The following is a 12,998-nucleotide window of genomic DNA, read 5'->3' on the forward strand; positions in this document are numbered from 1 at the left end:
GGTTTGCAGCAATTTCTTTGTACCTAATATGCCAAAATAAAAAAATGAAGTTTTCTTCAGATTTTATAATACTACCTTTAAAAACATCTCCATGTATTCCATGGGAATGATATTTTCTTAAACAACATTTAATTATTGCTGGTTATTTTATTTGAATAATTTGTTGGCAATACAGATATAAATTATAATAGTACTGTAATACATACTGAAAAGGGCAAAGAAGAACAAGAAAGACAATATTAAGTGTTAATAAAAAGTTTTGAGGTCTTCAGGTAAGAAACTGAATATTGAATGTATTTTTATATTCCAGATTTGTATTTTATATTCTACATAATATTCTATTTTATATTCTATAGTTTATAAATATGTTTCATATTTTATATTCAAGTTTTATGTATGGTATGATATCAATATATTCTATCAATTCAGTTCAATTGCTCAGTCCACCTCTTTGTGACCCCATGGACTGCAGCACACCAGGCCTCCCTGTCCATCACCAACTCCCAGAGTCTCCTCAAACTCATGTACATTGAGTCAGTGATGCCATCCAACCATCTCATCCTCTGTCGTCCCCTTTTCCTCCTAACTTCAATCTTTCCCAGCATCAGGGTCTTTTCTAATGAGTCAGTTCTTCATATCACGTGGCCAAAATAGTAGAGCTTCAGTTTCAGCATCAGCGCTATCAATGAATATACAATACTGATCTCTCCTTTAGGATTGACTGGTTTGATCTCCTTGCAGTTCAAGGGACTGTCAAGAATTTCTCCAACACCACAGTTCAAAAACATCAATTCTCTGGCGACCAGTTTTCTTTCGGTCTAACTTTCATATCCATACATGACTACTAGAAAAACCATAGCCTTGACTAGATGGACCTTAGTTGGCAAAGAAATGTCTCTGCTTTTTTAATATGCTGTCTAGGTTGGTCATAGCTTTTATTACAAGCAGCAAGCATCTTTTAATTTCATGGCTGCATCTGCAGTGATTTTGGAGCCCAAGAAAATAGTCTGTCATTGTTTCCATTGTTTCCCCACCTATTTGCCATGAAGTGATGGAACTGTAAGCCGTGGTCTTTGTTTTTGAATGTTAAGCCAGTTTTTACATTCTCCTCTTCAAGCCTGCTCTTTCATCAAGAGGCTCTTTAGCTCATTTTTGCTTTCTGCCATAATGGTGGTGTCACCTGCATATCTGAGGTTATTGATATTTCTCCCTGCTATCTTGATTCCAGTTTCTGCTTTATCCAGCCCGGCATTTCATATGATGTACTCTGATGTTAAATAAGCAGGGTGACAATATACAGCCTTGTCGTACTCCTTTCCCAATTTGGAACCAGTCTATTGTTTCATGTCCAGTTCTGCTGCTTCTTGACTTGAACACAGGTTCCTCAGGAGGCAGGTAAGAAGGTATGGTATTCCAATCTCTTTAAGAATTTTCCAGTTTGTTGAGATCCAGAGTCAAAGGCTTTGGTGTAGTCAATAAAGCAGAAGTAGACGTTTTTCTGGAATTCTCTTGCTTCATCTATGATCCAAGGATGTTGGCAATCTGGTTTCTGGTTCCTCTGCCTTTTCTAGAACCAGCTTGAACATCTGGAAATTCTTGGTTCATGTACTGTCAAGTCTTGCTTGGAGAATTTTGAGCATAACTTTGCTAGCTTGTGAGATGACAGCAACGGTGTGGTAGTTTGAGCATTCTTTGGCATTGCCTTTCTTTGATACTAGAATGAAAACTGACCTTCTCCAGTTCTGTGGCCACTGCTGAGTTTTCCAAACTTGCTGACATACTGAGTGAATGCAGCACTTTAACAGCATCATCATTTAGGATTTGAAGTGGCTGAAATTCCATCACCTCCACTAGCTTTGTAGTGATGCTTCCTAATGCCCACTTGACTTTGCACTCCAGGATGTCTGGCTCTAGGTGAGTGATCACACCATCATGGTTATCTGGGTCATTAAAATCTTTTTTTAATATAGTTCTGTGTATTCTTGCCACCTCTTCTTAGTATCTTCTGCTTCTGTTAGGTCCACACAGCTTCTGTCCTTACTGTGCCATCTTTGCATGAAATGTTCCCTTGGTATCTTTAATTTTCTTGAAGAGATCTCTAGTCTTTCCCATTCTATTGTTTTCCTCTATTTCTTTGCACTGACCACTGAGGAAGGCTTTCTTATCTCTCCTTGCTATTCTTTGGACCTCTGCATTCAGATGGATACATCTTTCCTTTTCTCCTTTGCCTTTAGTATCTCTTCTTTTCTCAGCTATTTGTAAGGCTTCCTCAACAACCGTTTTGCCTTCTTGCTTTTCTTTTTCTTGGGGGTGGTTTTGATCACCGCCTCCTGTAAAATGTCACAAACCTCCGTCCATAGTTCTTCAAGCACTCTGTCTATCAGATCTAATCCCATGAATGTATTTGTCACCTCCACTGTATATAATTGTAAGGGATTTGATTTAGGTCATACCCAAATGGCTTAGTGGTTTTCCCTACTTTCTTCAATTTAAGTCTAAATTTGGCAATAAAGAGTTCAAGATCTGAGCTACAGTCAGCTCCTGGTCTTGTTTATGCTGACTGCATAGAGCTTAACCATCTTTGGCTGCAAAAAATATAATCAATCTGATTTCGGTATTGACCATCTGGTGACGTCCATGAGTAGAGTTATCTCTTGGGTTGTTGGAAGAGTGTATTTGCTATGAACGGTGTGTTCTCTTCACAAAACTGTTAGTCTTTGCCCTGCTTCCTTTTGCTCTGCCAAGGCCAAAAAAACTTGCCTGTTACTCCAGGTAACTCTTGACTTACTACTTTTGCATTCTGTTCCCCTGTGATGAAAAGGACATCTTTTTTGGGTGTTAGTTCTAGAAGGTCTTGGAGGTCTTCAGAGAACCATTCAAGTTCAGCTTCTTCAGCATTAGTGACTGGGGCATAGAAGTGGATTACTATGATACTGAATGGTTTGCCTTGGGAACGAACACAGGTCTTTCTGTTGTTTTTGAGACTGCACTCCAGTACTGCATTTTGAACTCTCTTGTTGACTAGGAAGGCTACTCCATTTCTTCTCTGGGATTCTTGCCCACAGTAGTAGATATAATCATCATCTAAATTATATTCACCCATTCTGCTCCATTTTAGTTCACTGATTCTTAAAATGTTGATGTTCACTCTTGGCAATGCCTATTTGACCACTTCTAATTTACCTTGATTCATGGACCTAACATTCCAGGTTTCTATGCAATATTGTTATTTACAGCATCAGACTTTACTTTCATCAGCAGACATATCCAAAACTGGGTGATGTTTTCACTTTGGCTCATCCTCTTCATTCTTTCCGGAGCTATTTCTCTGCTCTTCTCCAGGAACATATTGGGCACTTACTACCCTGGGGAGTTCATCTTTAAGTGTCATATCTTTTTACCTTTTCATAGTGTTCATGGGGTTCTCCAGCCAGGAATACTGAAGTGGTTTGCCATTCCCTTCTCCAGTGGACCATGCTTTGTCAGAACTCTCCACCATGTCCCGTCCATCTTGGGTGGCCCTACATGACGTGGCTCATAGTTTCATTGAGTTAGACAAGGTTGTAATCTGTGTGATCAGTTTGGTTCTGTGATTATAGTTTTCATTCTGTCTCCCCTCTGATAGGTAACAGGATTGTGCAAGCTTCCTAATGGGAGGGACTGGCTGTGGGACAAACTTGGTCTTGTTCTGATAGGTGGGGCCATGCTTAGTAAATCTTTAATCCAATTTTCTGCTGATGGGTGGGGCTGTGTTCCCTCTCTGTGTATATAGTCTATATTTGTTATCAAAGTTAGAATTGGAATAAGCTTTCAGATTTTCACTCCAGCATATTCCCTGATGTCAGGCAAGAGTGATAATGTTCCTGTAAATGTCTTTCTTATAGATGTTTTAAGAATGACAATTCTCATTTTATTATTTCAATTTCCAAGCACCAGAAACTTCAGGCATTTTTTTTTTAAGTATGGCATTGTAGGGACCAGTGGTAGAAAAATTAGATCACCTCGTCAATAACTCTAACTTAAGCACTTACACCTTGTATGTCAATTTATGTCATCAATGTGATGTTTTACACCATCAAGTTATTCTGCCTTTTCAACTTATTGAAACTCATTTGCTCTTAGAGATTTGAATACTTCTAAGCATGATGACTGACCTCTCTCTCCAGCCTATTATTTAGAGGTAAACATATTATGGGGTCAATAACCAAGCATAATTTTCCCTGAGTTTTCCTGGTAAAACTGAGAACTGGAATTTTTAGGGCTCTTCTATTTGTCTTATTTGTCAAGGGTACAATCACATACCTGGATTATATTTTATAACATTTCTCAGAGCCTCCAAAGCCATTTCAACTCTTGGCAAGCGGTCTCCATGTTGCTCTGACTCCACTTTTGCAGCATGAGTGATAGCCATGAAGGTGTGAAGGTACTGGGCCTGGGAACCTATATAATCCAAGAGACTTGCAGCAAATGCTTTTGGAACCTAAATCAAGTAGAAAAATAGTTAAAAACATTTGTGTCCTTAGAAATAACCTATAACAAAGACCCCACAGTAAAAGCAACAACGAAACATTTCAAGTCATGGAAGTGATTAAATTATACAGACACATGAAAATGCCTATGCATTAAATGAGGACTGAGGAGAAAAGGGATAAAACTCAACTGCATTAGAAAGTGTTTACCACTGTTGGTCCAAATCCATTAGAAATCTGATATACTCCCATCAGTAATGTAGCATAACAACTCTGAGGTGAGAGTATGTCTTTACTTTACTGAGAGAATTGTTAATATGATATATAGCTTCTATAAATTGGTTGCATTTTTACATTTAAAAATTATATATATTAGATTATAAATTCAAGAGGAAGTTTTCAAAGAGACTTCAAAAATCACCAAACTCATTCTGCTAAGCAGCTATTTTTATATATTATTCTGTGATAAATAACATACATCACAGTTTCGTAAATTCCTTTTTCCAAGAGCAAACTCTAAAACAAAGCCTCACTTCTTTCTTACAAACCAATCAACCACCAAATCTTTGTCACTCCCTCCAAAAAAAAACTACAACTGAATTTTCCTACATGATCCCCAAGAACTAAGGAAAGAAAAGATTATTTGCTTCTGGAAGTGATTAGGGGTCATCACAAGAAATGACCTGATGTGACTCACTCATCTAAAAATTCTCTTTGCATTCCCCTTCTATTCTCTTAATTTCTTTTAAAAACTGGCCAGAGATAGACTACTGTCTGGTGGTCTGACATTTAACATGATAGAGTGAGTATGTAAAAGGCCTTACAGTTCCACAAGAGACAGCAGAGCTGCAGGCATATATACATGATACAGTGGAGTAGCATTATGCATAAAATATAAGAAATAGCTGGGAAAGGAATAAATTCTTACTCATGAATCCATTAAATTCCCCAACATTCAAAATAAAGTCGCATAAGTTATCAATGGTCACCCTATCACATACCCAAGTTAGTATAAAATATTTGGCAAAAAGCAGATATTATTTCAATGTATACAGTGTGAATAAACCAGTAGCTTTTAATAACAAATGATCAAAAGTTACAGACAAAATCAAAAGTAGAGAGCTTACCTCAAGTGGGAAAGTAGGGACTTCATTATAGACCCTGACAAAAATCTCCCCTACAATAAGTTCTTTGGCATGATCACTGTAGACAAATTCTGCTCCATAAGTTTTGTCACAGTCACCCTTTGAAAAAAACAAAACAAATTGTTAGATATAAATCAGAATTACTAGTGTGTAGTTTATAAATCTATCCATATTCAGTTTAATAACTTATCAGATAAATAACTTCAAAGATCCATTCATTTTTCCATAGGAGAAAAATGTGGTGGGATACACATCACAGCACTTAATATAATTTTAACATTTGTAATTAGTAATATGGACTAATATGGACTAATCTGGAAAAGTCATGAATGTGTGAACGTGTGCTTAGTCACTTGGTCATGTCTGACTCTTTATGACCCTCTGTAGTGTAGCCCGCCAGGCTCTTCTGTCCATGTGATTTTTCAGGCAAAAATACTGGAATGGGCTGCCATTTCCTCTTCCAGGGGATTATTCTAACCCAGGGATCAAACCTGTGTCTCCTGTATTGCAGGCAGATTCTTTACCCGCTAAGCCACCAGGGAAGCCCCTAATAGAGTTATGCTATATATAGGCAGAGAGTAATATTGTTTTTTAGTCCAAATTTGAAACTCATTTTAAAATTTCAAAAGATCACTGAGGTCAGCCAACGAAGTATCTTAGACCTAGTGTTTATAAGCAAGTAAGACATGTGGCTCTCCTCTCAGCAGACATTTGGCCTGGTCAGATATAGGGTGATAGAATTAAGAGATGAACATATCTCAACTGGTTTTAAAAAGTAATACATTAAGTGATAAAGTACAGGAAAACAGGGTCTCTGAATTAAAAAAGCAAAGTAATATATCAGTTGACAAATCAAGAATAATTTCCATTTAAGGACAAAGAAAAAGATAGAAAAATAGGAAAGAAATAGCGCCAAGAAGATTTTGGTTAAAATTACATAAAATTTAGGTTGGACTGAAATAATATGAAAAAGTGTATAATAAATTGCAAAGAAAAGTGAAAGTGAAAAGAAAAAGATAGAAAAATAGGAAAAAAATAGCCCTAAGAAGATTTTGGTTGAAATTACATAAAATTTAGGTTGGACTGAAATAATATGTAAAAGTGTATAATAAATTGTAAAGAAAAGTGAATGCTCTTCTGTCCATGGGATTCAGGGAAGAATACTGGAGTGGAGCACCATTTCCTTCTCCAGGGGATCTTCCCGACACAGGAATTGAACCTGGGTCTCCTGTATTGCAGGCAGATTCTTTACCAACTGAGCTATGAGGGAAGTGGGGATAAACTGTAAAGGGCTAAACAAAGAAAGAATGATATTCTCTCTCTTCTGGTAAAAAAAACAGATGATACGTACAAATCTGAGACTGGTTCTTCCTAGCTCTGCAATTCTCAAAACTTCTATCAATGAAGAGATCTGAGTGACTATCATGAAATGAGTGGTAAACCAAATTTTGCATAATCCAGGACACTCAGTGGTGGTTACTCTTTAATGAAGTCCAAACTCACAAACATAAATGTCTTTTAAACCATCAAGATTCAACCATCTAGTTATGTATTATCCAGGTCAACTCCTTATCTCCCATTGTACTCTGTCTTTTGATTTTTTCATGACTTACTACCTTCTCCACTAGAAGGTGACAGGATGCAAGAAATTATTAACTTACTTTTTTAATCATGCTTTCCTGTTGAGATTCAAGAAATTCAAGTAGTTCTGCTCTTGTAGAATTGTTCCATATCAAATAGGGGCTCTCTGTGTTACTGTTAAGCATCTTCAAAATCTATAAGACAGAATATTAGTGTTTCATAATATTTAGGAAAAATATTGAAGTTATCATTCATTAAAAATTGTCTATGACACACCAAGCACTGTAATAGGAACCTTAAGTACAATGGGTTTGAATAATTTTAACAAGTTTGAAAATATAATGTTTACCATTCTGCAGCTGAGAAAAATCAAGACTTCTCTGAGAAAGTTCAAATTATTTGTCCCAGATCTCACAACATTTAAGTGGTGAAACTGGAATTCAAATTTGAGTCTGTTTTCACATCTCATTCTTAACATTTGCTCTGCTTTGCTGAAAATCACACATGATAATTTATTAAAGCATTTTATAAACAGTAAATGTAAGTTTAAAAAGAATACCATATGACCTTTACATACATATACTTGAAAACAAAATCTAAGTCTTTATGAAGCATACTCCTAGAATTTACGGGCAGAGATTCAGTTCCAATTTTCTCAGCCAAACCCTGATTCAAGGCTGAATTCAATAGTTCTGCAGACATAGCTTATGCCTGCTTAGCCATCTAGAATGCTTTCCCTTTGTGTTGCTCTACTTGATTTTAAGTGTACACATACACACTTAACTCTCCTTTAAATGTTTTTCTGTGGGGAGGGAGAGTGGGGATGTGTGTCTCACGGCTTGCAGGATCTTATTTCCTCAACCAGGGACTGAATCCAGGTCCTTGACTCGAATCCAAATCCTAACCACTGGACCATCAGGGAATCGCCTAAGTGTTTTAATAAGAAGTTTTTACACTTTACACTTTCTGAGCTTTGTGCTAGGAGGAAAGAAGGGAGTTATTATCCCTGGACGTATAGAGCTGCTATCAACAGCACCAAGACAATAACCAAATTTCTTAGTTGAGAGGACAAGCATATGAGCATTTTCAATTTTTAGGTTTCTGAGAGCAATCAACATTGTTATTTTTCTCTACTATGTAGAGGATCTTGCAATATTTGTCAAAACCCAGGCTAGCTCTGAAGCACATACCTCAGTAGCACTAATCACAGCAAGTTTTCTAGCAACATAGGGAGTCAGCATGCCAGCTAAACTTTTCCTTATGGTTGGATTTTCTGGTGTTGCTTGTTCTTCAGGCAGATAACCTCCAAGGCGACTTAGAGCTCGGACACTCAGTTTGGCAAGGCTGTTGGCTACTTCCTGTTACAAAAAAATTAAGACATTAAGTTATTAAAATAGATCTCTTATCTTACAGGCAATAGTACATTTATGGAATCAAAAGAGTATGAAAGATATTAAGGAAGAGAAAGCCAAGAAAAAGAAACAAAAAAGGTACCGAAGTCCCCAACACTAATGTCAAGAGTTTATGAAAAGTGAAAGTCAAGAGAATTCAGTACCACCAAACCAGCTTGACAACAAATGTTAAAGGCACTTAAACAGTTAGGAAATACAAGAGAAGAAAAAAAAAAATCTGAAAAAAAAAAAACAAAAAAAACCAAACCCCAAACAATTAAGAAAATGGCTATAGAATCATATATATCAATAATTACCTCAAAAATAAATGAATTAAATGCTCCAACCAAGACACAGACAGTTGAATGGATACAAAAACAAGACCCATACATATGCTGCCTAGAAGAAACCTACTTCAGACCTAAAGACACATATAATGATGGAAACTGAGAGGATGGAAAAATATATTCCATGCCAATGGAAACCAAAAGAAAGCTGAAGTAGCAATCCTCATATCGGACAAAGTAGACCTTAAAATAAAGAATACTACAAGACATAAGGAAGGATAGGAAACCAAAAGAAAGCTGAAGTAGCAATCCTCATATCGGACAAAGTAGACCTTAAAATAAAGAATACTACAAGACATAAGGAAGGATACTACCTAATGATCAAGGGATCACTCCAAGAGGAAGACATAACAACTGCAAATATCTATGCACCCAACATAGGAGCACCTCAGCACATAAGACAAACACTAACAGACATAAAGGAGAAACTGACAGTAAAACAATAATAGGAGGAGACCTTAACACCCCACTTACACCAATGGACAGGTCATGAAAATAGAAAATTAATAAGGAAACACAAGTCTTAAATGATACATTAGACAAGATGGGTCTCATTGATATCTTCAGGACATTCCATCCAAATGCAGAAGAATACACCTTCTTCTCAAATGCACAAGTGAGCATTCCATTCTCCAAGATACACCACATCTTGGGTCAAAAATCTAACCTCAGTAAATTTAAGAAAACTGAAATCATATCAAGCATCTTCTCTGACCACAATGCTATGAGACGAGATATCAATTACAAGAAAAAAAATGTAAAAAACATAAACACATGGAGATTAAATATGTTTCTAAATAACAAACTGGTTACTGAAGAAACCAAAAGGCAAATCAAAAAATTCCTAGAAACAAATGACAAGGAAAATACAACTCAAAATCTATGGGTTGCAGCAAAAGCAGCTCTAAGAGGGAAGTTTATAGCAATACAATCCTACTCAAGAAACAAGAAAAAAATCAGACAACCTAACTTTATACCTAAAACAATTGGAAAAAGCATTAAAAAAAAACCCAAAATTAGCAGAAGGAAAGAAATCATAAAGATCAGAGCAAAGATAAATGAAAAAGAAATGAAAGAAACAATAGTAAAGATTAATAAAACTAAAAGATGGTTCTTTGAGAAGATAAACAAAATTGACAAACCTTTAGCCAGACTCATCAAGAAAAAAGAGAAGAATCATATCAACAAAATTAGAAACGAAAAAGGAGACGTTACAACACAGTGCAGAAATATAAAGGATTATAAGACTATTATGAACAACTATATGGCAATAAAATCAATAACCTGGAAGAAATGGACAGATTCTTAGAAAAGTTCAATCTTCCAAGACTGAACCAGGAAGAAATGGAAACTATGAAAAAGCCAATTACAAGCACGGAAATAAAAAATGTGATCAAAATCCTCCCAAAAAACAAAAGCCCAGGACCAGATAGCCTCACAGGTGAATTCTATGAAACATGTAAATAGCTAATGCCTATCCTTCTAAAACTCTTTCAAAAAACTGCAGAGTGAGGAACTCTTCCAAACCCATTCTATGAGGCCACTAACACCCTGATACCAAAACTAGACAAAGACAACACACAAAAAAAGAAAGCTACAGGCCAATATCACTGATAAACATAGATGTTAAAATCCTCAACAAAATTCTAGCAAACCGATTTCAACAACACATTAAAAAGGGCATACACCATGATCAAGTTGGGTTTATTCCAGGGATGGAAGGATTCTTCAATATAGGCAAATCAATGTGATACACCATATAAACCAAGTGAAAGATAAACATGATAATTTCAATAGGTGGGGAAAAGCCTTTGACAAAATTCAGCACCCTTTTATTATTAAAACTTAAAAAAATGGGCACAAAAGGAACTTACCTCAACATAGTAAAGGTCATATATAAGCCCACAACAAACATTATTCTCAATGGTAAAAAACTGCAAGCATTCCCCCTAAGATCACAAGAAAAGGGTGCCCACTCTCACCCCTAGGATTCAACATAGCTTTGGAAGTCCTAGCTATAGAAATCAGAGAAGAAAAAGAAATAAAAGGAATCTATATCAGAAAAGAAATGTAAAGCTCTCACTGTTTGCAGATGACATGATACTGTACACAGAAAACCCTAAAGATACTATCAGAAAATTATTAGAGCTAATCAGTGAATTTAGCAAAGTCGCAGGATAGAAAATCAATACACAGAAATCACTTGTGTTCTTATATACTAACAATGAAAAATCAGAAAGAGAAATTAGGGAATCAACCCCATTCACCACTGCAACAAAAAGAATAAAATATCTAGGAATACGACTACCTAAGGAGACAAAAAAATGCATACAGAAAACTCTAAGACACTGATGAAAGAAATCAAAGATGACATAAACAAATGGAGAGACATTCCATGTTATTGGGGTGGAAGAATCAGTACTGTGAAAATGACTATACTACCAAACAATCTACAGATTCAAAGCGATCCCTATCAAATTACCAAAGGCAGTTTTCATAGAACTAGAACAAAAACTCTCACAATTCATATGGAAACACAAAAGACCCCGAATAGCCAAAGCAGTCTTGAGAAAGAAGAATGGAGCTGGAGGAATCAACCTTCCTGACTTCAGATTATACTGCAAAGCTACAGTCATCAGAACAGTATGGTACTAGCACAAAACAGAAATACAGACCAATGGAACAAGACAGAAAGCCCACAAATAAACCCACTACCTATGGGTACCTTATTTTTGACAAAGGAGGTAAGAATATACAATGGGGAAAGATAGCCTCTTCAATAATTGGTTCTGGGAAAACTGGATAGCTACATGTAAAAGAATGAAATTAGAACCCTTTCCTAACACCATACACAAAGATAAACTCAAAATGGATTAAAGATCTAAATGTAAGACCAGAAACTATAAAACTTTTAGAGGAAAACATAGCCATTAACACTCAAGACATAAATCAAAGCAAGATCCTCTGTAAGCCTCCTATGGTAATGGAAATATAAACAAAAATAAACAAGTGGACCTGATTAAACTTAAAAGCTTTTGCATAGCAAAGGAAACTATAAACAAGATGAAAAGACAACCCTCAGAATGGGAGAAAATAATAGCAAATGAAACTATGGACAAAGGATTAATTTCCAAAATATACAAGCAGCTCGTATAATTCGAGGTCAGAAAAACAAACAACCCAATTAAAAAATGGGAGAAAAGACCTAAACAGACATTTCTCCAAAGAAGACATACAGATGACTAACAAACACATGAAAAGATGCTCAACATCGCTCATCATTAGAGAAGTGCAAATCAAAATTACAAGGAGATATCACCTCACACTGATTAGAAAGGCCATCATCAGCTAGAGAAGGTGTAGAGAAAAGGGGATGCTCTTGGGCTGTTGGAAGGAATATAAATTGATACAGCCACTATGGAAGATGGTATGGAGGTTCCTTAAAACACAAGGTATAAAACCAGCATGATTCAGCAATCCCACTCCTAGGCATATACCCTGAGGAAACCAAAATTGAAAATGACACATGTATCCCAATGTTCACTGCAGCACTATTTACAATAGCTAGAGCATGGAAGCAACCTAGATGTCCATGGACAGATGAATGGATAAAGAAGTTTTGCACATACACACAATGGAATATTATTCAGCCATAAAGGAACACATTTGAATCAGTTCTAATGAGGTGGATGAACCTACAGCCTATTTTACAGAGTGAAGTAAGTCAGAAAGAGAAAGATAAATACCATGTACTTAGAAAAGGCAGAGGAACCAGAGATCAAACTGCCAATATCTGCTGGATCATCGAAAAAGCAAGAGAGCTCCAGAAAAACGTATATTTCTGCTTTATTGACTATGCCAAAGCCTTTGACTGTGTGGATCACATAAACTGTGGAAAATTCTGAAGGAGATGAGAATACCAGACCACCTGACCTGCCTCTTGAGAAACCTGTATGCAGGTCAGGAAGCAACAGTTAGAACTGGACATGGAACAACAGACTGATTCCAAATCGGGAAAGGAGTACATCAAGGCTGTATATTGTCACCCTGCTTATTTAACTTATA

At 36.3% G+C, this 12,998-nt stretch overlaps 1 protein-coding gene across 1 annotated transcript in view; it reads right to left on the reverse strand.

The window, feature by feature from the left end:
* Positions 1 to 12,998, reverse strand: part of DNAJC13 (DnaJ heat shock protein family (Hsp40) member C13) — a 150,492-nt gene that overhangs the window by 25,883 nt on the left and 111,611 nt on the right. The window contains exons 41-44 of the mRNA XM_065942343.1: positions 8,386 to 8,553; positions 7,276 to 7,389; positions 5,597 to 5,713; positions 4,303 to 4,480 (exon numbers count right to left, since the gene is read on the reverse strand). Of these exons, the coding sequence (XP_065798415.1) occupies positions 4,303 to 4,480; positions 5,597 to 5,713; positions 7,276 to 7,389; positions 8,386 to 8,553 (577 nt within the window). The remainder of the gene's footprint in view (positions 1 to 4,302; positions 4,481 to 5,596; positions 5,714 to 7,275; positions 7,390 to 8,385; positions 8,554 to 12,998) is intronic.

The sequence above is a fragment of the Muntiacus reevesi genome, chromosome 8, assembly GCF_963930625.1.
Source record: "Muntiacus reevesi chromosome 8, mMunRee1.1, whole genome shotgun sequence".
NCBI lineage: Eukaryota > Metazoa > Chordata > Mammalia > Artiodactyla > Cervidae > Muntiacus > Muntiacus reevesi.